The sequence below is a fragment of the Artibeus jamaicensis genome, unplaced genomic scaffold (genome assembly GCF_021234435.1).
Source record: "Artibeus jamaicensis isolate MK-2021 breed Jamaican fruit bat unplaced genomic scaffold, CSHL_Jam_final contig_64, whole genome shotgun sequence".
In the NCBI taxonomy this organism is placed as follows: domain Eukaryota; kingdom Metazoa; phylum Chordata; class Mammalia; order Chiroptera; family Phyllostomidae; genus Artibeus; species Artibeus jamaicensis.
The window spans coordinates 10,750,275-10,774,621 of NW_026521911.1; the positions used below are offsets into that span (position 1 = coordinate 10,750,275).

The 24,347-nt window shown below is 39.8% G+C and overlaps 1 protein-coding gene across 21 annotated transcripts in view; it reads right to left on the reverse strand.

Moving 5' to 3' along the window:
• DLG2 (discs large MAGUK scaffold protein 2) overlaps positions 1-24,347 on the reverse strand; it is a 1,926,133-nt gene that overhangs the window by 42,199 nt on the left and 1,859,587 nt on the right. For all 21 annotated transcript variants that reach the window (XM_053670841.1, XM_053670838.1, XM_053670836.1 and 18 more), the window contains one exon: positions 21,989-22,064. In XM_053670841.1, the coding sequence (XP_053526816.1) occupies positions 21,989-22,064 (76 nt within the window). The remainder of the gene's footprint in view (positions 1-21,988; positions 22,065-24,347) is intronic.

Here is a 24,347-nt window from a genome sequence, read left to right on the forward strand (position 1 = left end):
AAGTTGATCCTGATTTTTTTAGGAGGTTGAGGGAGGATGGATGCTATCCTTTGGGATAGAGGGTTTGGCAGGTTACAAGTAGCATGAATCTATTTGCTAAAATTCAAAGTATTCCAGCATGGATGTGGACATGACCTCAAATTGGAAGAATGAAAGTACCAGAGAATCAAACACCAAAGTGTTTTGGTGCTGTGCTCTGTGTACTTCGCTACATGTGTTTCTTCCACAGTCCATCCTGCCTTGCGAACATGAAACCGTGTGTGGTCACTGGAAAACACTGAAATGGCTTTCTTCAAGTTTATTGTGGCATCATGATGCTGTCAGCTGGGGTGGGGTGGAGGGCATGTCACACCTTCATTTATTTATTAATAAGTTTATCATTTTCACTGTTACTTTATTAATATGTTTATTGAAATTCTATTATGTGCTTTTATGTGCCAGACCCTCTGCTGAGCCCTTAGCAATTTGATATTTATTTAAATGGATATTGATATTTGTGATTAGTGCTTATAATACAGTCTGACAATGTATGATTTTCTTTGTCAATTTAAGCACCACCGTGTGGAGTAGACTCTATGTGAAATTGGTATGTGACTCCAATTAATTGCTTCATAATCCTAGAATTGTTCAGTAGTTCAACATCAAGCCACAAAATACTGTGGCTCATACAACAATCCATAGAATACAGAAACAACAACAAATAAGAAGCAAAAATCCAAACATCTTCATTTCCTACTTTTCTTATTTTCAAGGTATTCTCATCATTGCGGCACATAGAATTAATTTTAAATTCCTATGTTAGATAGAGAAATGGGGGTCAGAATAGTTGAGTGGATCAGATGTTGGTCACTGCCAATTTCTTGATTTCTAAAGTTAATAGTTTTTATGCCTCCCTTCCTTTTATTTCCTTTCCTTATCTTTTAATTGCACTTTGCTACAATTCCAAGGTTCTTGTCAATGCTTTGAGGGCTAAGCCCGCAAGATGTGTCTATCAGCATTCAACTGGCCCAATAGGGACAGAAGCAGACACCAGCAGGAAAAGCTCTAGGCCTCACAGACCAGCTGATAGGTGTGGGGCGAGAAGAATGCCTTTCAGGAGTGAGAACAGTCAACAAAAGTCAGCAGGGGGGCTAACGGTCAGAATAGGGAAGGTAAGGAGACCTGGGTTTCTAGTGCCACCTGAGCAAGTCACCTCACATGTCTGGATCTGCTTCTCTGTCTTAAAACAAGGTGCTTCGACCAGCTGATCTATGAGGTTTCTTTTATTTGTAATCATTCTCAAATTTTGAAACCTCTTTCAAGGTCAATTTTTTTAAATTCCCTTTCTCCCTTTTTATTTTAGCATTCTCTAAATGCATTGATAGTTGAGAGGGTTCTTTTATTTCTATGATTTTTTTTCTTCAAAATCCAGACTTTCACAAAATAGCTGGTACTATTCTAACCTTAATGAGCTTCTATCTTAATTATCTTTAATAAACCTTCACTGAACATCTACCACCTGCCTTCTTTGACTCTCCTAGTTCTCTCTCACTTCATCACCCAGTCAGCCAGGTTGAGATGTAAAAGTTTCTTAATTGCCTCACTGAGTTACTTGTGTGTGTTTTTTGTTTCATCTTCAGCCTACCTCTCTGAGTACCAGCATCTTGTCTTATAATTTTCCTTTGCACTTTCCAGTGCCATAGAACAATGCATGGAGCAAAGTCAATAACATGTACTTGGTAATCATAATGGCATTTAAAAAAAACACTAACATTTGTTAAATGTTTACCCATGTGGCACGGGTAAATCTAAGTGATTTAAAAGGATTAACAGTAAGCACTTTTCATATATTTATCATGTCTTATTTAGTGGCTACAAATTGTGTCCCATTTTACACATGAGGAAACTGAGGTAGAGAGAGTTTGAGTCACTTGCTCAGGGTTTATACAGCTACTGGTCATGAGCCAAGTTTCATACCTAAGCAATTGGCTCCAGAGTTGAGCTCTTAACCACTCAGCAATACTGCGTTTTGTGTGATTGCTTGCAAAGTTTCCAAGTGTGCATTCCCTTCTGCTTTCAAGATATAGCCACAACAACCATGGCCAAGAATTTCTCCAGGCAAATTACTTTCTGTGGAATTTTATACTTTATTTCTGAAACATAATCTCTGTTGCTTTATTCTTTTCAAATAGTTCAAACGATGAGATTTCTGTGACGGGTTTCCTAGGGGCTACAATAACACTGAATACTTCCCACCAGCATGCAATAACATGCTTATTTGCAGAGAGCACGCCACTCCTTAATTTCATTTCTTCATTCCCAGGAATGCGTTCAACTTCACCAGGTTAGTCCCTCTCCTCTTCAGGAATCTCTCCTGCCAGGCTTCACTGGCTGGTCCTACATACCTACACTGAAGGTGATGTCATTCCTGTGAGGCAGCAGGGAAGCTATAAGCTGATTGACCTATGTGAAGAAAAGATCCTCACGATGGAAATTAACAGAATGCTCTGTCTTTCCCCCAGCTTCCACTGCCATCTGTCCAAGCCCTTTTGGAGCTACTCACCTCTCACAGGCCTTTTCCTGACAGAAGGTTTCCTAACCGTTCCAGGCCCCTTTATCCTGGGCAGTTATATGGACTTATTCATGCACCAAATATCTACTGAGCATCTGTATGAGCCAGGTGCTGTGCCAGGAGCTGGAGCTACAATAAACTCTAAAGGACGTTACAATTCAGGGACAGAGAGACTCCTAAACTGCTAGAACACTGTGACAGTGTGTGCAAGGTACTAAAGAGGCCTCAGGAAGGCAGAGTAGGTTCTGCTGTGGAGGGGAGCAGGAGGTGAAATGTGAACTAGACATTAAAGAGTAGACCATCATCCATCAAGTGAAACAGGGAGAAAGAGAGGAAGGTGATGCCACCAACAAAAGAAGTTAGGAGGAGATCTTGCCTACTCTCTGATCACTCAGTATGTCTTCAATTAGAATATAAACTCCTATTTTTTGAGCTGCTTCTGTGAGCCATTGTCAGTATACATCTTGTTAAATATTTTGTACTAATTATTTCATTGGATCTTCCCCACAATTCTATGACACACACACACACACACATACACATACACACACTCCAACACCTCTGTCTATATTAACACACATGTCCTAATAAGGAAACTGAGGCTGAGAGAGGTAACATCATTGTCCTAGCTGGTAAATGCAGAACTAGATTCAAACTCAGCTCTCTCAGACTCCAAAGCCCAAACGTCACCATTTTTTGTTTTTTGTTTTTTGCACATTTCCAGGGATGGGTAGATAGCAGTTGCCTAAGCAGTGTTGTCTGAGGAAAGAATTGGTTGACAGGTAGTTTCTGAGGCAGGGGACCTGAGCAATGTCTTGTTGCAGGCAGGCAGGGAGAGACCAATGACTTCATTTCACAATCTGGTTTGTTCACATGGAGGCACGTGATGACACAGCATCACTGTGCTGTGCTCTCAGGTATTTGTTAAGTGAGGAGCGTGCATGGGGAAGAGATAAGAACCCAGGCCCAGGGTCAGAGAGGCCTGGGCAGGCACCCCGCTTCTCTACTACATGTATTTTCTTTCTGAGAGTCTTCCTTGCTAATATATATGATCCGCGTCACTGGCTGTGTGGAGCTAATTATGTAACCATTTCTAGAAATTTTTTCTTATTTGTACCATGAATTTAATCATCATTATCATCGTCATCATCATCAACAACAGCCTCATCATTTGAAATAAAAAGCCCTTTCATTTAATTTTTTTTCTTTGAGGCCTACTCTCTATGGACATTCTCCAAAAAGCTTTCTTTGACCTACTGTCCAGTCCACCTCCAGACTGGGATGGGTGGCCCGTCTCCTTTTATAGCTGCTGGCACTGTCTTTGTCATCCTCTGAACCCTCTGCTCTTTTTTTCTTCTTTTTGGTTGTGCAGTAATGCACTTTATTGATTGATTAATTGCCTTTTGGCCCCCTGTATCCATTTCTTCTCCTCTACCCCCCGACTCTGGTAATCACCAATCTGATGCTTGTATCTATGAGTTCTTTATTTTTAGACTCCATATACTACATAAGAAAGATTATGTGGTATTTGCCTTTTTCGGACTTACTTCACTCAGCATAACGCTCTCAAGGTCCATCCATGTTGTCACAAATGGCAAGATTTCATTCTTTTTTATGGCTGAATAATATTCCATTGTTCCATATATTTCACCCCATTTATAAATCAAAATCATTTTTATCCATTCACTCATCAATGGACACTTAGGTTGTTGGTGCTATATCTTGGCTATTGTAATAACACTGCAACAAACATGGAGCATACACCCTTTTGAGTTAACGTTTTTGTTTTCTTTGAATACCCAGAAGTGAAATTGCTGGATCATAAAGTAGTTCAGTGTTTAATTTTTGAGGCACTGCCATTCCGTTTTCCACAGTGCTCGCACCACTTTACAGTCCCACCAACAGTGCACAAGGGTTATGTCCACATTCTCACTAATGCTTGTCATTTTTTGTCTTTTTTCTAATAACCATCCTAACAGGTTTGAGTGAGGTGATATCTCATTGTGGTTTTGATTTGCATCATCATCATCATCGCCATCATCGTCATGAGGGTCAGAGAGGTAACTTGCTTTGTCTGTGAAGCTTAATGGCCAGCGCCAGGCAGTAGGCAAATCTTCAGACTGCATGTGCTGTGGACATTCAGAGGAGGAAGCCCTGGCTGTGGCCCTTCCTATCTCTAGGAGCTTCAGAAAGTCATTTTCCTTCCCTGTGCATCAGCTTCCTCTTCTGTCACTCAGGGAGAAAAATGAGATGACTCCAAAGGTCCTCTGTGAGCAGAAAATATTTCCTCTTCTTCCCTGTGCCCATTCCCTCCTCACCGTCCCTCCTTCAGCGAGGAGAGACACTCAGCTTCTTTCACTCTCTTGGGTGATAACTGTTTCATGAACTGACAGCCTGGGCTTTGTTACCCTCTCTCTGATGAGAACTCCATACTTAGAGCACAAGAGGTCACCTGTGGTATTTAGAATAATTAAGGGCACACTGATAAGTGCAATAATGCACAGTATTCTTTGTGAAGTTGTGCCCGATTGAATAATTTCTACCTCATGCTGAAATGGAAAGAGGGGTTACTTATAAACGGAGGCAAATCCATTGCAGCTGAGACTGCTGGCCTCGCAGCCAAAAGCCTCGGTTTAGTGGGACAAGTCACAGGAATTAGGACCCTCATTGAACACACTGCAATGAATGTGTTTGGGCATGTGGCAGGGGAGTGCAGAGGTGGTTTCTGTCATGGGCACTTTTGTCTAGCTCACACGGTACCATTTATCGGCATGTTTCCTTTGAGCTATATTTCATATGCTCTATGCTAGTGGACTGTATTTTCAAAGAGAAGCAGAGAGCACATCAGAGGCATGGATCATAGTTCTAGAAAGAATGTGAGCAGTCCAAGGATTTCTCAATGGTTCATTTTTTTTGGGGGGGGGAGAAAAATCAAACATTATTTGCTAAATCTCAAATAGTAGCTCATAAAAATGCAGATTTTTACTTGGCTAGGATTTGAATTCCTCTGAGATTTTAGAGTGCAGAGATAAAAACCATGAAAACACATCCACATACCTCAACGAATGGAAACTTTGCAACCTTCGATGCTTCCTTTTAACAACAATTTCTCTCTCTCCCCTCCCTGCTTTTCCCCTCTCTCTCCCTCCCTCTCTCACACTCACTCACTCACACATAGGTACTTTTTTCTGTGCACGTTCATGCCACAGCCCAGCAGGTTCAATGTTATTTCTGTATTGGACACCAGGGGCCACTGGGTGAGTCTGTCACTGTCACTGTTGGCCACTTTAAAGCCATAAAGAACGCTTCTTGTGCCTAAGGAGGAATTCTTCTCCCAGCATCCACCAGAAACTTTGCAACCATCTGTGGTCTCTTGTAGATTTCTGTAGCCATTTCTCCATCCCTCCTGCTTCTGTCCTGGTTCGTGGGGAGAAGTTTTTGCACTTTGTTTGGACATAGAATTCACTTGACAACTGCAGTCCACTAGTGAGAAAATGTACTAGGATCACTCAGCACAAGGCCTGGGAAAAAGCATCTAATAAACAATATGTTGCCCTTTACCTATTCCCAACCCTCATTTAGGAGCTGAAGAGCATGTACCCTAGTAGGAGATACTACATTGGACAGCAATATCCATTACTTGAAGCGGGTACTAATACCTCCATCAGAAGCTATTGTAATGCTAGATGCAACCAGGTCTGTAAAGGCTTAGTCATGGTAAGTGCTCAATAAATTACTGTTTTTATTCCACAAGCATTTATTATTTTTGGCAAATGTTGTACTCAGTGATTCCAATGGCAAAGTATCAGTTAGAAATAGAAAATTAGAAAATGCAAATTAGAAGGAGTGAAAATTAGACAAAGTCCCCCTCTCTGGGAAGAGGCATTGCCAAAGCTCACTTTCTCAGGCTGGCTCTTGCTGCGGAGTGGTAGGGGGATGGGTTCTATCCCCCATGTGTGTCCCCTCTGCACAAGTGTGTCTATAATTACTATTGGGAGCACAAAGCCAGGAGCTCACAGTTTAAGCAAATATTTACCACACTGTAATAATTGCTACAGTGGAAGCACATAAACTGTGCGGGCCCCAAGGAGCGAGCCTGGGCCACTGAGGAAGCTGGAGAAGGCTCAAAGACACTGTTTTAACTGAAAATTAAAGAATGAGCCCTGGCTGGTGTAGCTCAGTGGATTGAGCGCGGGCCTGCGAACCAGACAATCGCGGTTCGATTCCCAGTCAGGGCACATACTGGGGTTGCAGGCCAGTTCCCAGCAGGGGATGCATGAAAGGTAACCATACATTGATGTTTCTCTCCCTCTCTCCCTCCCTTCCCCTCTAAAGATAAATAAATAAATAAATAAATCTAAAAAAAAAAAAAAAAGAATGAACAGATGTTCAGCTGGAGAAACAGCGAAGGTTGGTTCAGGTAAAGGAAAGGCCTGCCCAGGTGGGGGCAAAAAGCCATTTCTTCCCTTGACCCCTCCCCAGCCCCGCTGGTGGGTGGGGCCCAGAGGGGTGACTAGAGAGAGTCCAGGGGTGCTCTGGCTTGCACTGTAAGGAAATCCTCAGTTACATAGGGTACCACTGACCTGTACGAGAAATCATCAAGCAGTAAATGAGCAGTATAAATTTTTCTACAGAAATTACATGTAGAGTTCAAAAATCATTCATTATTATTTAATCAGCAACTTCAAGTGTTTGAATTATAAGTCCTGAAGGAGAATTTTGCAGTTGACAGAGAAGTAACAAAATCTTCCCCCATCAAAGACTCATCAACGTCTTCCACACTTTCATTACAGGAAAGAGCCTACTTACTATTAAATGGGGGAAAAAAATCTTGTTTCTTGGGTTTCTCAGCCTGCAGTAGATTAAAAACAGCAAATTCAATTTGGATGGGGGCTGGACGGAGCTCGGCTGTGCTGCTCCAGACAGATATCTGTAGGCAGCGCCAATAGGCTGCTGCTGAGCCTCACATAGCGAGGCAGGCAAGGAAAACCGAGTGCAGATTCAGCTGCGGAGGAGACAGCGGCTGGAGTGTGATAACTGAGGTTCATAATTATTCACTCAACAGCCCCTAAGGGCTTCACGCTAGGGGCTGGGAAAACAGTGGGGAGTGGGGGCCAGCCTGGGGCTACTGCAGTGGTTTGCAGTGGGTATACTATACAAAAAAATGGTGGTGAGAAACACCCAGCAGAACAACTCAGAGAAACTTCCACACAGCAGCCACTGCCAGGCTTACATGGTGGGTGAAGATTTAGTATCACTAAAGCATCATCCATCACACTGACTTTGTGATTTTGAACTTTGTGGCTATAATGCATAAACACTAAATATAGATGGCATTTAACTTATAAAATTACTTCAACTTTATAGATGATAAGTGCTGTGAGCATAAAGGATTTGCACCTAATTTTATGTGTGTGTGTTTAGGGGCCATCATCACAGGAAGTTTAATCAACACTGGGGGAGACTGGAATGGTTATTTTTTTTTTTAAAGAGTTTCCAATATAGTCATCACCTTGTAGGCTTGTTATGAGGATTTAATGAGAAAATCCTCATAGCCTACTTAGGAAAATGCCTGGCTTATAAATGTTAGTTCTATTGTTATCACATTTTAGGCTTACCAATCAAAGACAAATCTCTTCTTCACCAAATGGGACCTCTGCCTGTTACAGGGGTCAGCAGAGGAGCTTGGTCAGCCCTTGGGAATCAGTTGGGGGAAAGAGAGCTCCTCGCCTTTAACAAAACACCACTGAGTAGCAACAATACATTTGTGTGTTTTTTTTTTTTTTAACTGTGATTTGGGCTTGAGCTCCTAGCACTCCTCCTCTGTGAAGGCCTGGGGCTTGGGAGGCGTTCACAGAAGGCCTTGTCCATGAATGAGGAGTGCGAGCCCCATTCACACCGCTCACAAGCTCCAAACTCATTAAAATGGTAATTCTCCTTGACAGGTGAGCACGAGCCAATTATAGAGAGAAATGGAGGCTTCTTGGGGCCTTCCAAGAAACACAGTCATTCAGATCAAGGATGCCCAAACACTAGTTTCAACAAGTGGTAGGGTAATCTTTACAAATATTCATGATGTTGTCGAAACAGGAAAGGCAAGGAGCATATTTGTGAGCTCTTTGCTTCTTTTCCAGTGAGATAGGCTCTAACTTATACTGATAAGCACTTGCAATAAATCTGAGGCAGCCACTGGGAAAACTCTCACTTTGCATTTGTGTCACCCAAATTCCCAGAACGCTGTAAATACGTGGAAACTGTTTGCATTACGAGTTATCACTACTCACAAAGGCTGTTTCCCACAGCTCCCCCATTGCTATCTATGTATACCAATTATCCTTGCTGCATGGAGTTATTTTCCTCCTTTTCCTTCATGAACTTCAAGTGCACGGAATGTGATAAAATCATAATCTGTAATCATCATATGCTTTTCATAGTTTCAAACCTTCAGGTAAGGTAGTAGGTTCATGGTGCTTATTGCTTTATGACCAATAGGTGTGTGAGCTACACATGGATGTTTTTCTTGAGATGTGTAATTTTGATTTTACTTAATAACCTTTATCCTAGGTCTCTTTACATTAGTTTATGTCACATTTTAATGAAGTAAGTATACTGTATCCCTCTTACTAGCCCTATCTCACAGAGGAGTGATTGGCCTGTTGCAGCTGACACACCAACGCTATAGCTAGGATGGCAGGCAACACCAGGTCTTCACTGCTGGCCTCCAAGAAAGTCCAGATCTTTCCTAGACTGACAGTGTACGCCAAGTGCAAAGGCAAACAGGCTCATGCATCTGTTTCCCTAGCACAGTTCTGGACATGAAAGATACCCTGTAAACCTTTGCTAAATAAATGAAACTATATTCCTGTATCTTTAAAGGACCGCACTCGGCTCTGTGACTGTGGATAGGTCCCTCATTTCCTCTGACCCTGCCTCCGCATCGACGAAATGGAAAATGCGCCTAAGTGCTCTGCAAGCGTGAGTACTTATGACCAGCACTCACAAAGAATCTCTTCAATGTACAGGACTGGATCCATCATAACTACCGTTTTGCTTTTCACCTAGCAATCAGTGTGCAATTGGCTTCATTTTTTAAAAAAGTTAATTTTAGTGGCAGTTTTATTGATTCTGTTCTGGGTTGGTTTTCAGGTTAATCCAGTGCGGTTGTTGTTGTTTTTTTAGTATCACACATAAAGTGGTGTCAGTTTCTAACAGCACATAGCAATTACCTAACGCTGGAGACTTCAACTGGCAGGTAAGGCAAACATACTGAGGTGGGGTATTGGGGAGATATATGGTTGAAGATGGGCTTACAAGCATATGTACAATTTTAATTTCTAGTCTCAGCTCTGCCAAGTTCATTCTCCCCCTGTCGCCCTAGTGGGCACAGTTACTTTGCATGATTTGCTTTTAACCCCCTTGTCTACCAATTTATCGTATTTTGCCATGTATAAGACACACTGACATTTCTGTGTGCATTATACACGAGATCATTATACCCATGGTATGTAATCATTACGCTCACGCATAATGTGCACCCTTATTTTCTCTTAAAAAGTTGGGCAAAAAGTACACATTATGCATGGCAAAATATGGGTAGTACTCATTTATCATCCTCCACATGTTCACGGGTAACATTTCCAACATTCCCTATTACTAAATGACATTGTCATCTTTAGCCATCCTTCAAACTTTATGATGAGTCTTTTGTGACGAGAGTCCTTATAACGCCCCCAGTTAGCCTCTCTGCTCCAGTCTCTGCCAGACACCTACCCACCATCTATCTTCTTAGCAACGAGAGTCAACTTCTTCACTCATAAACATCACTACTCTGCCCAAATAACCTTTAAGGGTTCCACAGGGCCTAAAGAATAGCCTTCTCAAACTTCTTAAAGAAATACTCAAAACCACCTATTATTGGACCTCAAGCTACATTTCCAGCCCTCTTCCCCCACTGGCTCCTTGCATGTTCTATGTTCTAGTCAAATGCAACACTTGCTGGTCACCAGACATCCTGCATTCCTTTATTTTTGCTTTTACTACTGTTGTCTAAGTGTAAAATGTATTTATTCTGTAGTTGTTGAAATCTTAATCCTTACAGACTTAGCTTTAATGCTACCCCTTCTTGGAACCATTTCTTAATTGCTCTCCCTCAGAGTGGGCCCTCTGTCCTCTTTGAATCTCCATTACGCCTCTGTGCATCTCTCACTACACTTTTCCCCATGCCGTATGTACTGTAGTGCCATGTGTGTGTGCATGTGCGTGTGTTCACAGTAGGAGGCAAGCTCTGGCATGGCAGAGGTGGGCCTCAGATGTCTCTCCCTCCGTGACCAGGGCAGCATCTTGTATGTCGGGGAAACCCAACTTCTACTTATTTACATGAAAGGAAATAACACTCAGATCAAAAGAATCTCCCTCTAAAGGCAACAATAAATAGTTCGGTTCTTCATTTTTAAGTGACTGCATAAAAACATGTGGGCTGTACCTTCTAATGTACATATCTTTCTCCAAACACATAGCTTTCTTTATTCTCATATTATTTAATTCAGTATATATTGGTCGAATGCCATGAACTATGTTAGGCCCTAGATAAATCATATTCCCTGCCTGCAAGGGACTTGCATCTACTCTCTAGATTTTATTATTACAGTTGAAAATCAGTCTCAGAGAGAAGCTGCTGGCTCCAGACCATATAGTTAGGAAAGCTAAGAGTGAATTCAGAAATCTAACTTTAGAGCCTATTTCTTTTTAAAGGAAAAGACAAGTAATTAGATATTTTTATAAATATTAGGAACATATTGGAACTTATTGACTTTTCAGACATTACATGATCATTAGAAAAAAGGCTTTCTGCCCATGTATAAACACATGAAACAGTAGTTAAAAGGTAAGATGTACTCTTTTTGCTTGCTAAGAGTCTGGCTATAATTACAGTAGTGAGGAAGTCAGATAATTGGACCGTTGCTTATGCATCTTTGTCTTTCAGTATTGATGTTTAAGCTTTGAGCTAGTTAAAGACTTTCAAAGTAAAACCTGTAAACTCTAAGGCATGATTCTGGGCCTTTTACCTTAAAGAGTCAGGTTAAAGGAAGCCCTACAATGAATTAGAACTTATTCATGAATAACTCTCAAAGTAGAAATGGGTTTGAGCCAAATTTTCTGAATAATACTTAACAGTCTAAGTTAATAGCAGGAAGAACATAGAAGAAAAGCTCAATGTTCTCATCTGATGAAACTATATTCATTATTTATATAACCACAAATTATACATCTCCTATTTATATAACTTTAGCCCTAGCATCATTAATTGAACAGGTAGAATTAGTTATGCTAATAATATCTAGAGTTAGTTCATACATAAAAATGCCTTAAAGAATTCATTATTCTACTTTGCTCACACAATAATATGTCATTATTATGCAGGGCCCAGACCTGCCACTTACCAGCTCTATGAGTTTGGGTAACTTACTTATTCTTTCTAAGCTTTAGTTTTTCTCATCTGTAAAATGGGTATATTGGGAATACTTAGCCCACCAGGCTATTGTAAGAAGCAAATGAGCAATGCCTATAAAACAGCCTGTTGAAAACAGGGCAATCTACAGATGTCAGAGACACTGCCATACTGAATGAAATGCAGTGGTTCTCCAACGCCGAAAGTGCTGATCGAGCCTGTTCTGGAATTTCCCTCAGGTAGTTACACTGTATGGCAGAGAATTCAGGAATAATCTGAATTTCTAGCCAAAGGCTATGGAGTTGGGGACTGGGATCAATCCTGTTGCCACCTCCACCTTCCCGAGGACCTCGAAGTTGGCAAGCACGTGCTCGGAAACAACCATGTGCGAGTGGGTACAGGGCAAACTTGCAGCAACTCTCCCTTCCTCTTGCTCTGTGCCAAGGCGATTTGGAGCCTAAAGAAAGGGGCACTTCCAGGAAGCTGTTCATTGGAGCCTTTTGAAGGTGGGAGAGTTCGAGGTGCATGACATGTAGGTAGAGATGGGAAAGAGACAGACTAAGATTTCTAGGTACTTATAGGTACATATATTTCCTTGTTTAGTATGATTTCTATTTTTACATAAGGTAATTGAGGCTTAGATATGTTATTACAACTCTGACAGAAGTTGGTCATTCTGTTTGAAATCAAACCTTTTGGCTATGACTCTGTACCTCAAATATTGGCAAGCCTAAGGAAATTTCTGGGGGGCCTGTTCGAATGCAGCTATCCCACCACCACCTACAGGGACTTTGATTCCACCAGGCTGGGGGTGAACTGGGCATCCCCATTTCATTTTATTGTTTTTAAAAGTAAAATAGCTTAAAGCATTTAATATCTAAACATCAATCTTAATAGCAGTAGTCACAAAATATGCTTAATATAGAAACCCACATTTGTCTTTTAGGAAAAAGTATAAATTGTATTTTACCTCAAAACATAAATTATTAACCCACTTAAAGAATCTGCAGTAGTCAAAATCATGGTGAATTTAAACAACTTCAGTATAAAATAACCTTAAGGACTTTATACTGTTTGGTATAAAAAATGTTTACAACTTCTCATAAAAATAGTCTGAGGCAACTGTTTTTTTCTTTTGTTCTTTAACAGATATGTTCAACATTATGGGCAACATTCTTAGAAACTTAAGCTTCAGACTCGTAGACATTCAAATACTCTGGTCCCCTTTTCTTGATGTGGGAGGCTGATTCACTAGTGGGGGGAAAGCATGGTAGACAAATAAGAGCCTCGGCTGATACTAATGTATGTGCTTCAGGCTCTCTCTCTATCTATCTGATCATTTTTTCTCCCACTGAATATTCCTGGTCTCTTCTTCCCCTCTATAGCTATTCCATGGCTCTAGTCCTGGCCTTCTCCATGTCTCACTCACCCACATTATTCCAGTGGACTCCTGCTTTCTAGGGTTGCTTCCTTTTGGAAATTTCATCCGCACAGCAGCAGAGCAATCTGCTAAAATGCCATCCTTTACTAAATCCAGCAAAGGCTCTCCACTGGCTTCACAATCTCTCTCCCAAAACCCCTGTCTTCTCTGTTGACTTGAGCAGCTCTATACTGATGCTTTTGCTTTTTAACATTAAGCATTTTTGGCTTCCCTGTGCACACAGGACTGTTTCCTGGTTTTACATGCTGTTTCCTCTATACCATTCTTAATATCCTTTTATACCTGGTTAGATTTTTCTTGTCCTTTAAGCCTCACTTTGGATGTTATCTCTTCTAGGAACTTTCTTATGAACTCCAAGAGAGACTTAAGTATTTGAGGTCTGGGTTTAAAGTACGTTGGGCTCACTTCTCACTCAGTGATTTCCAGATTCTTATTTCCTAACATGTTTATCTCCATAGAATATTTTTGATTCCTAAAAGCTGGAGCCACGTCTTATGCATGGTGTTCTTCCATTGTTTCAATCAGTTCTTGGCATGTAGTATAGCCTCAACAAGCACCTCTTAAATGGAAGCCCAAACAACTGAAAACATTAGAGAGGAGGAAAGCACAATGAGTGAGTATTTTATTGTTTCAATTTCCCATACTCCTGCCAACATTAACTAAATGAAAGATTTAGCTTGATTAAGCAATGAAAATAACATTGGATGTGAAAGGTATTTTTTCAATTCTACAACTTTTATAATTTTTTCTCCCGATGATGAGGTTGACCAAACATTCAAGTGTCAATGTATAAAGCAAAAAAAGAGTGTCTTAAGAATAAAATTGAGCTAGAAAAGATAGAAAAGCTTTTATAAACGAAATCACATTGTAAAAATGTGTGTGTAATAGACAGATTTTGTTGGTTATAAAGTATACTAAACCTGGTATATAAGATTTCAGTTCAATTTGGTAGTTTCCACAGCAGTACTTTTTGGACTCACGAGAGAGATGATAGTTCTCAGTGGCCAGGGAGCTCAAGGTTTGGACAAACCTTGTCACATTGAAAAGAAAATGTAGTGAGTTAACAGCTATCCCCAGGACTGGGCTAGCAATACTCCAGAATTCCCTGGACAAACTCTGGTTAAAACCACACTACATGCAACTTGGAGAAGGAATCGGAGAGAAAGATTGCAGCCAGGGAGACCAGTTAGGACACTGTTAGAGGGCCCGGAGTAGAGAAGTAATGGTAACACAGAGGAGGAGCCTTTTCTAAGTTTATGAACTCTGAGGGGAAATGCTGTCTCCCTGATGCCTGTGGAGTGAAGTGGGGCTTTCCTTCCACCCTGAATCTCTAGGTTACCTCTGGCTGGACACTTGAGCTCTTTGCTGAGCTTGGGCCATCCAAAGACTAGCTCTGTGAAGGGGATTTCTTTTCAGGGCAGTAATGACTTTCCCTTGAAATCCTAAATGTCACTTTGGAGCTGTTACAAAAGCAACTCCAGTAACTCAACCATGGTGAAGCAAGCATAATTCTTATCTTGCTAACAAAACAGTGACTGTCCAATCACTTTTGATACACAATACAGTGGCAGATTCTGCTACCAGCTGTTTGTGTATCCCAGAAAGATGATCCTCAGTTCTTTACCTGAAAATGACATAGTAGGAGTCAATAGCCATTAGGGAATTTCCAAGACTCTGTGTAATAGAACTAAGATTTCTCACACCAGCTCCAGTTTGATTTGGGGAGACCACTCTGTTCCCATCACCATACTTTATCTGTGCCCACGCCCTCTCTTGCCATCAGCATGCCCTCTTAAAGAAGCTCAGGCTTTGGAAAAAGAAACAAAATATTATTAGGAACTGTTAGGTCAAATGTCCAAGAATGACAGTCCTTTCCAATTTCTTTAGTAACAATTTCTCATTTTCTTATCCCTTTGCTGCTATTTATAGTTCAGATTTTCAGAATCTCACACCCAAAATACTACAATAGCTTTCTCAAACATCTCCCACTGTTAGTCTCTAACTTCTCCAATCTGTCCTTCCCACAGTTGCCAGATTGATTTTTTGGAAACCTACTTTTGATCATTCACTTCTCACTAAGGAGAATGAATTGAGCAGTCAATACGTGTCTCGTAGAGAACTAGGGGCACAAAGATGAGTGATTGGGGCCTGTGTCTGGGAGTGACATTCGGGTGATGATACAGATATGTTCAGGGTGCAAGCCAAGAGGGAATCAATTGGTCTGCGTGGGTCACAACCCTTCAAATTCTTCACTGTATATACTATAAAGTACAAGTGTCATGAGAAATGTAAGGCACCAGAACTGACTTGAGTCTAACTGTCCAGTCTTGAGCCCTTTTATTCTCCTTCATACGCTGTTGCTTACAATGAAAGTAAACACACTTTATTTTCTATGTATCCTGTATCCTATTCCTACCCCACCACCCACTCTTGCAAATTCTGCTAATCCTTCAAGGCCCCCCAACTCAAAATTCCTTAGCTTCCATGCCATTATCTTCTCTTCCTCTGAACTTCAGAGCAAGTTCCCTGTCCCTCTTGTCTGGTATAAATAACTTCCTGTCTGCGGGGACGCATTTTTTCCCCTGGAATCCCTGTTCCTTCATGACTTACTAGCCTTGGTCCACATTGCCTAGCAAACTGCCTAGTATTGGCATTTAGTAAAGGTTTACTGGATAACTGAATGAACATGTCTGCCAAGACTTGTCCTCTCATTTGTTCTGATAGACCACAGCAGAGAAAGTGTGTAGTTCATGCTCTCTGAAGAAATGGTCTCAGTCAGAAAAATACATCATCGAAGATACCATCTTCCTCCTTTCAGGCATACATTTAAGTTTATGCTTTACTTTTTGACAAAGCTAACCCCAACTCAATTTACTTCCTGATTTTTCTTAAAAAGCACAGGTCTGTCATGGGATTAATAAGGAAGAGAGCATGCTATAGTGAACAGACAATAGGTTTTGGGATCACACACAGGTTCAGATTTCTTTATCTCTCTAAGCTTCAGTTTCTTGAAATATATAAAGAGGGAATACAAAATTTTACTTTGAATTTTGTTGTGGTGATTAAGAGAGGTATGTAAGCTGTCTAGGTCTTTACAATGAACACTTCAACTACTTTGAATAACATTTATCACCTTTGTTTTGTATCAGCCTGTGGGTAAATAGGTTAGTTATTTATTTACAGTCTACCTGACTTCAGAAAGGATTTATAATGCAAAGAGGACACATACATACTGCACACTGCTGACATTTAGTAAGGATAGTGATAGCTCTCTCATACTCTCTCCAACACATATTTTCCTTCCTTAAATTATAACAATTTTATATAAAAATCAAATGAAATTTATAAAAGTCACTAAATCTTTATTTTTTCTGAAGATCAAACAATTTCCTAAATGTCTTAATAAGTATTAACAGAATGACTGATTCGGAGTTAGAAGAGCAAAGAAGGAAATTAAAGGGGTAATTAGGTTTTCATCACAGGCTAGTTTGAATGGAGACTCGTGAGGAACTTAGGAGTGAGATCTGGGGAATGGAGATGGTTCTCAAGGAGACACATCCAAAGAGATGACCACTTGGACCTTAGGGGTCTGGGAAGGCTGGCATTATCTGGGTTACCAACACAATTCTCCACGTGTCTTTGCATGTGTAGACATAGACTTTGTGAAGGCACATGGAAGGGAGAAAAACTCTGGGCATTTCATTTGTAGCAAAGAGGCACTTTCAAATGGAAAGCCTCAGATTTCCTCATGGCTACTCTAAAAATTCAGTAAGCTTCAAAGCTTATATAGCCAGACTCTCTAAGCAAGCTTCCTGACCTTCCAGACATTTTTAATCAGCCCATTTGTTAAAACTCCCACCACACTATGCACACCATCCATCTGGTACCCTGATCTGCTCGGCCTTCCTCCAACATGCCTACAGTTTCCACCTTCATGTTCACACTGTTCCTATGCATGGCAAGTTCTTACATTTCAAGATCTTGTTCAAATGACACCTTCTCTTTGAAGCCTTCTCTCCTACCCAAGGAATAATTAGTAACTCTCTTCCTCTTCTGTCGTCTAACAGAAAAGGTACAGTGTGAAGAAATGGAAATGTTCTGTTGTCAAAACGATCTGAATTAAAACCCGACTCTTGTATCTACTGGTTGTGTGATCTTAGGTAAATTAGTTCATCTTCCCAAGGCTCTGTCTCTTGATATTGAAAGTGAAGACCGTTAATCCTCTAAATTTATTGGGATCACCAGTGATATTGTAGTCATTATTCGACTTCCTCTATTTTTCTTTGTGAGCTCCCTGAGATGAGAGACTTCGCCTTTTTATTATTATTATTTTTTTGCTGGTACACACAGCACGTAGCACAGTGTCTGGTATTTTTCATCATTAAATTTTTTTTTTTTTATAAAACTATGGATAGTTTAGGAAAAGTAACTCAAGCACTGATAGGTCAATTAATGTCTAAATGCTTCTGTGAAGTGCTCTCTGGTCATCCCATGCCCATTAATTTGAATTCTCATCGCCCTTGTCATAGCCTGCTTTACACATAGTAATTGATTCTAAGCTACTCCAGAATAGTAACATGGCTTTCACTCTGAACTTGGGCAACATTATACAATGCTCTGTAAATGCCAGTAAATAATAAGATTATTTAAAATACCATCTCTTTCTCATTCCAAAGAGTTGTCCTCTTCAGTTTATGCTAAATTTACTTGATGGTACCAGAGGCTGAACCCTCTATAACAGTAACTTATTTTTATGGTCCTTGCCCTGGGCTCAAATTGAGTGGCATCTTGGGAGCCCAACTCTCTGCACAGTTTGTCTCCCCTTTCTTCAGGGCACTTTCTCTTGACTGCCCTTTGCTTTCTACTTTTGGACAAGAGTCTTCTCACTGAGGTATTTGTTCTTATGGGGATTTGGAAAACTTTGGTTCATTATATCTGAATTTATTGACTTATGGAGGATTACAGCTGATGGACATCTTAACAAATCATTGAATCCAGGCACATCAGGTAGAGAACAATTTCCAATGCTGTGTTAGGCACAACTAATCAATCATGACACTTTTTTCCCCCTGATGAGGTCATGTATGGCCTGAGGCCTCAGCATCATTTTCAACACATTGTTCCAGGGAGAAGCTATCAATCAGTCTACATAGGAAATGAAACTTGTCTGACATACCTGATATAGTTCAAAGCTGTTATTTTACTAATGAGGCCCAAGGAGCAGTGGTTACTTAAGCCCTCCTGGCTTTCAGTCCAGGGTTTCCCTTTCCACAGGATCACTACTTACTTCTCTTCCAGTGGTAACTGGAATCCTAGAATTTACATTGTATGCATTGGTGCATACTTAATAGTATTTAAAAATATGATTATGAAAAAGACATCTGGGCTCTCCTTGATGTTATAAGCTCTTGAGGACAAGGGCCTATGTTATACTTTGAATCTTTCACAAGTTCTAGCTCTGTGTTTGGCACATGATAGATATTCAAACAAAAATTCTTTGGTATATATAGGAAACAAACAGGAGAGCTATCCTTAAATTTTCACAAGAATCACAGAAAAATCCTATCCCCTTGTTTTTAAGCAGGATTTATTTAAAAGGACTTCATGCATGATGACATGTACTTTCATTTTTTAAAAAAAATCTTTATTTAGTTTTAGAGAGGTGGTAAGGGAGGGAGAGAAACACTGATGTGAGAGAGAAACATTGATTAGTTATCTCTTGTACATGCCCCAGCTAGGACTGAACCTGCAACCCAGGCATGTACCTTGATCAGGAATTGAACCTGTGACCTTTCACTTTGTGGGATGATACCCAACCAATCAAGCCACATGGGTCAGGGCTACTTTCATGTTTTGTTTCAGAGTAACATCATATGTTTAAATAAATTCCCATCTGAATGTTTTAGAGGAAAGTAAGTTATTAAGTTAATGATGAGCTGCCCAATGAATTTTCTATTAATACTTTAAAATACAAAGGGCAGTGTTATGGTTTGGGGCTCAAAAGTCCTGGGAAATGGTAGATTTTCTTCTAATTTTCATATTGACATATACTGACTATAACTTGTAGTTCTTTTTGATGCTGAAAAGAATTGTTATAACAGAAAAATAAAGGAAAGGAGACAAACACAAAGAAAATAGAAAGAGAGAAGGGGACAAAGGCATTTTACAATATAGCAACAAGAAATGTGTATTGTCATTTAAAGTAAATTTAAAAAGCTATAAAACCCACAGTTAACATCATACTTAATGATGTCCTTTTAAATAAGTCTTGCTTATAAACAAGAGGATAGGATTTCTCAGTGATTATGCTGAAAATTTAAGGATAGCTCTCTTGTTTGTTTCATATATATAGTTTAATATATATTGAATAATTTTTGTTGAATACCAATCATGTGCAAAACACAGAGCTAGAACTTGTGAAAGATTCAAAGTGTAACACGGGACCATCTCTTTAAGAGCTTATAACAGACTAAAAGCTTTCTTTCCCCTTTAGGTCAGGAACAAAGCAAGGATGATTACTCTTGCCTCTTCTATCCAACATTGTACTGAGGTTCTAGCCAGGGCTGTCAGGCATGACAAAGATATAAGAGTCATCCAGATTGGAAAGAAGGAAAATAAAACTTTCTTTTTACATATGACATGATCTTGTACCCAAAAAATAATCCTGAGGAAACTACCAAAGAAAACTATTAGAACTAATAAATGTATTCAGCAAGGTAGCAGAATATAAGATTGATACATAAAATAATTATTCTATATATTTGCAATGAACAATCCCAAAACAAAATCAAGGAGATGATTCACATGTAGAATAATGAAACTGAAACTCTACCTCATATTACATATAAAAACTAATTCAATGGATCAAATAACTAAATGTAAGAGCTAAAATTATGAAACTCTTACAAGAAAATGTCAGCATAAATCTTTATAACCTTGGATTAGGCAATGGTTTCTTAAATACGACACAAAACACAACTTTAGGAATGAAAGAAAGAATACATAAACTGGACTCCCTCAAAATTAAAAACTTTTGTGCAGCAGAGAACATTTTCAAGAGAGTAGAAAGATAACTCATAGAATGGTACAAAATATTTGGAAAATACATATTTGATAAGAGATTAAAATTCAGAATATGTAAGGAACCTCTACAACTCAATAAAAACAAAATAACCTAATTTAAAAATGAGCAAATGATCTGAATGGGCATTTCTCCAAAGAAGATATACAAATGGCCAATCAACACATGAAAAGATGCTCAACACTAATATTATTAGAGAGATACAGATCAAAACCACAAGGATGTACACTTCAGACCAAATAGGATAGCTATAAGCAGAAAGACATATAATAACAAGTACTGGGGAAGGTGTAGAGGAAGTGGAACTCTCACACACTGATAGTAGAAATATAAAATTGTACAACTACCTCCAAAAACAGTCTGGCAGGTCTTTAAATGTTAATCACAGAGTTATCATATGACCTAGCAATTCCAATCCTAAGTATACCCCAAATGGAAATAAGTGTATATCCATACAAAAAAACTGTACACAAATGCTCACAGCAACATTGATTCATAATGGCCCCAAAGTGGAACCAACCCAAATATCCATCAACTGATGAATAGATGAATTAAACGAGGTATATCCACAATGGAATATTATTTGACAGTAAACAAAAAACAAAGTACTTACATATGCTACACCATCGGTGTGCTTTGAGAGCATATGTAAAGTGACATAGGTCACAAAAGACCACATAGTGTATAATGCCATCTATATAAAATATCCAGAATATGCAAGTCTCTAGCAACAAAGTAGATTAGTAGCTGCGCAGGGCTGGGTAGGGGTCATGGTGGGCTTGGAGGAAATAGAAAGTGACAGCAGCTACAGGATCTCAATGGGGTGATGGGATGTTCTAACACTATGGTGGTAGTTGCATAACTGAATATACTAAAAAAACCTGTGGAGTGCATATTAAATTGGTGAACTGTATGGTAGTGAATTATATCATTAAAGCTATTATTAACAGATACATGTGCATATGAGTAAATATTTTAATTTTGGTGACTGCATTTCATTTGTTAAATTCTCTTTTATGTCTGTCGCAACAATCCATGTATTCACTTAGAATATGCATATTTCCATCACTACTGTCTTAGCTTTATAATGTGTAACAGACTAGACATAGTTTATGATGAGTAGGTATCTTTTATGAAATCCATCCTTTTAGAACATTTTAACTTAAGAGGAAAAACAATTTAAATTTAAAACACCTAAATTATATATTTTTCTCCTTCATTGTAGTCATTATATCACCTTCATCAACACATGATTTCTGCTGACCGCTAGCGGCTTTACCCCCTGGATTTAATATACCCACCAAGATCCACTTCATCAGAAATTGCATCATTACTTTTAGCAGCAGATTTGTAACAGTGCTCTACTGTCTGGTAGCTTCATAATTTGTTTGCTGCCGAACACCTAAATGTATAGTTAAATCCATGGCAACCAAGAGATCTTTAATGTTTTGATTATTTTGTACATACCCCTTTTGAATCAATCACTCCAGGCTTTGCATTGAACTTCACTGTCTTCAATCGGGCACGCTCCTTTCTTTCCACCCTAAAGAAAATTGAAAATAAAGACTCTATCACATGACCAGTCATTTATGATTAAGTTCCTCATTAAATGAGGAACATCTCTTCTTCTTATGATACAGCTCGAATAAAATGTATTCTAAAATTTTTCTGTTCCCTTGTTCAGTATAAAAAGCCTTGGTACAATATCTTTAACCTAACATATCCCTTGGAATTTCTGTGTTACATGCACTGACAGTAACAATATTTGGAACAAAAAGGGAGAAAAAAGCAGTATTTGTCATTTAAATGCCTGAATTAATCAAAATTTATTTCAAGAAATCACAGCCTCTAGAGATAAACACCTGAAGTAGAGTCTGAGTAAACTCCTTCCCTATTCTCTGAACTTCTCATCTCTTCTCTCCTTTTCTTTCTGTTTCCTTTTTCTTCCCTTCCCTTTAAGAATTTGCTAGGGAATTTACTACCTTCACCTCAGAACTAAACATGCAATCGATAATCGTGAATTTTCCCTTTTCCCCAAGGTCCTTCTCCTGTCACTCTGCTGCAGGTTTCATCATTTTACCTGTCATGTCATTTATTCGTCACTTATTGAATCCCTACCCTGCATCAAGCAGGGAGCTGGGGAACAAAGAAAAAACATTTTAAAAGCATGACTGTAATAAATATAAGGACTGATAATGCTGCACAATAAGAGTGTTGATAGCAATGTGGGAGCATAGGAGTCTATCTCATGGAAGGATGAAGAGAAGTGGAAAGCACTGAGGTGGTCTTCTTGGAGGAGGTGTCGAATGATGAGGCTTGAAGGATGAGAAAGCTTGTCAAGAGGAAAAGTTCAGATAGAATTTCCCAGACAGGAGAAACAACATGCACTATGACTGAGGCTATAAGCAAGCTTAAGACTATAGGAAGATTCTGATACTCGGTACACACAGGATGGGAATGGTGGGAGGGTGTGCTTGTAAAAGGTATCCATCCACACTGAGGACTTGGGGTTTTTTTCTCGGGGACCCCTCATGAATTATTAGAGGATATAACACAGGAAAGTAATGGAATAGGTTAGCAGTCTATTTATTCATTTATTTACATGTTACTTTTATCCTCACCTAAGGACATGCTTACTGATTCTAGAGAGAGGGGAAAGGAGCACACAAGAGAGGGGAACATCAATGTGAAAGAGACACATCTACTGGTTGCCTCTTGTTACGTACCCTGCTGGGACCAAACCCACAATGCAGGCTTGTGCCCTTGTTACAGAATAGACGAGGGGCAGGGCTGAGTGATATAAAAGACCCTCTTTTTTCTCTGGGGGTTCCTCCCCTGTACTAGGTTCGCTTTGCCTGCTTCCAGAGAAAAAGTCTCTCAATGCCAGAGATTGATGAATGGGAAAGGAATTGTTATTTACTTAAAAGTTATACAGACTAAAGTTCTTTAGAATACCCACAAATGCACACAGTCCTTCCTTCTCCCTCTGCCCAGTCTGGGGTACCATGGATCAGCAAGGAAGTAGAAGTCTGTGATTCAGGCTCCGGGCAGCATCCATGTGGCAAAAGCGAGCACTTCCAAAGCTGCATGGTCCCTCTTTCAAGACGCCAAAGCCACGTGGTCCCTCTGCAGCCTCATTTCCGGCTCCTCCCACAATTGGCCACAGCTGCCAGCATTCTGGGCAGCTGTGGCCCTGTGGTGTGGAGCCAATCATCTCCAAGCTCTTCTGGACCCCATTAGAAATCCCTATTTGGGGCCCCCCTCTTGGCTGCACCCTGTTATAACCCGACCAGTAATCAAACCTACAGCTTTTTTGTTCACAGGACAACATTCAACCAACTGAGCCCCACTGGTCAGGGTTACATCAGCATTTCAAGTAAATGATCCTGAGGAAGGAGAAAGACTGGAAGAGAGAAGGGACAGCTGGAAGCGGGAGGCCCATTTAGAAGATATTGCCATAATCTAGGCAAGATATGGTAATGAGGTGGAGGAGAGAGAAGGGCTTGAGAAATACTAGTAAAATGAAAGTTCTAGGACTTGTGCCTTGTTTGAAGGTTGGCATTGACAAAGAGAAAAAGATAGAAATTTAAATATTTCCTTAATTTGTTTTTGAGTCTCCCCAATGAGACACGATCATTTTTTCCTTTGGGCCACAATAGCATTTAGTTGTATCTCTAGGTCCGTACTCTCTCATTTCCTTGTGTTCATTTTTCATCGCACACGCAAGGCTCCACGACCCTTGAGGGCAAGCCCACATACTACTCCACAGTGTGTTCTAGGCAAGCTATTCAACAAAAATAATGTTCACTGCAATGTCTGAACATGA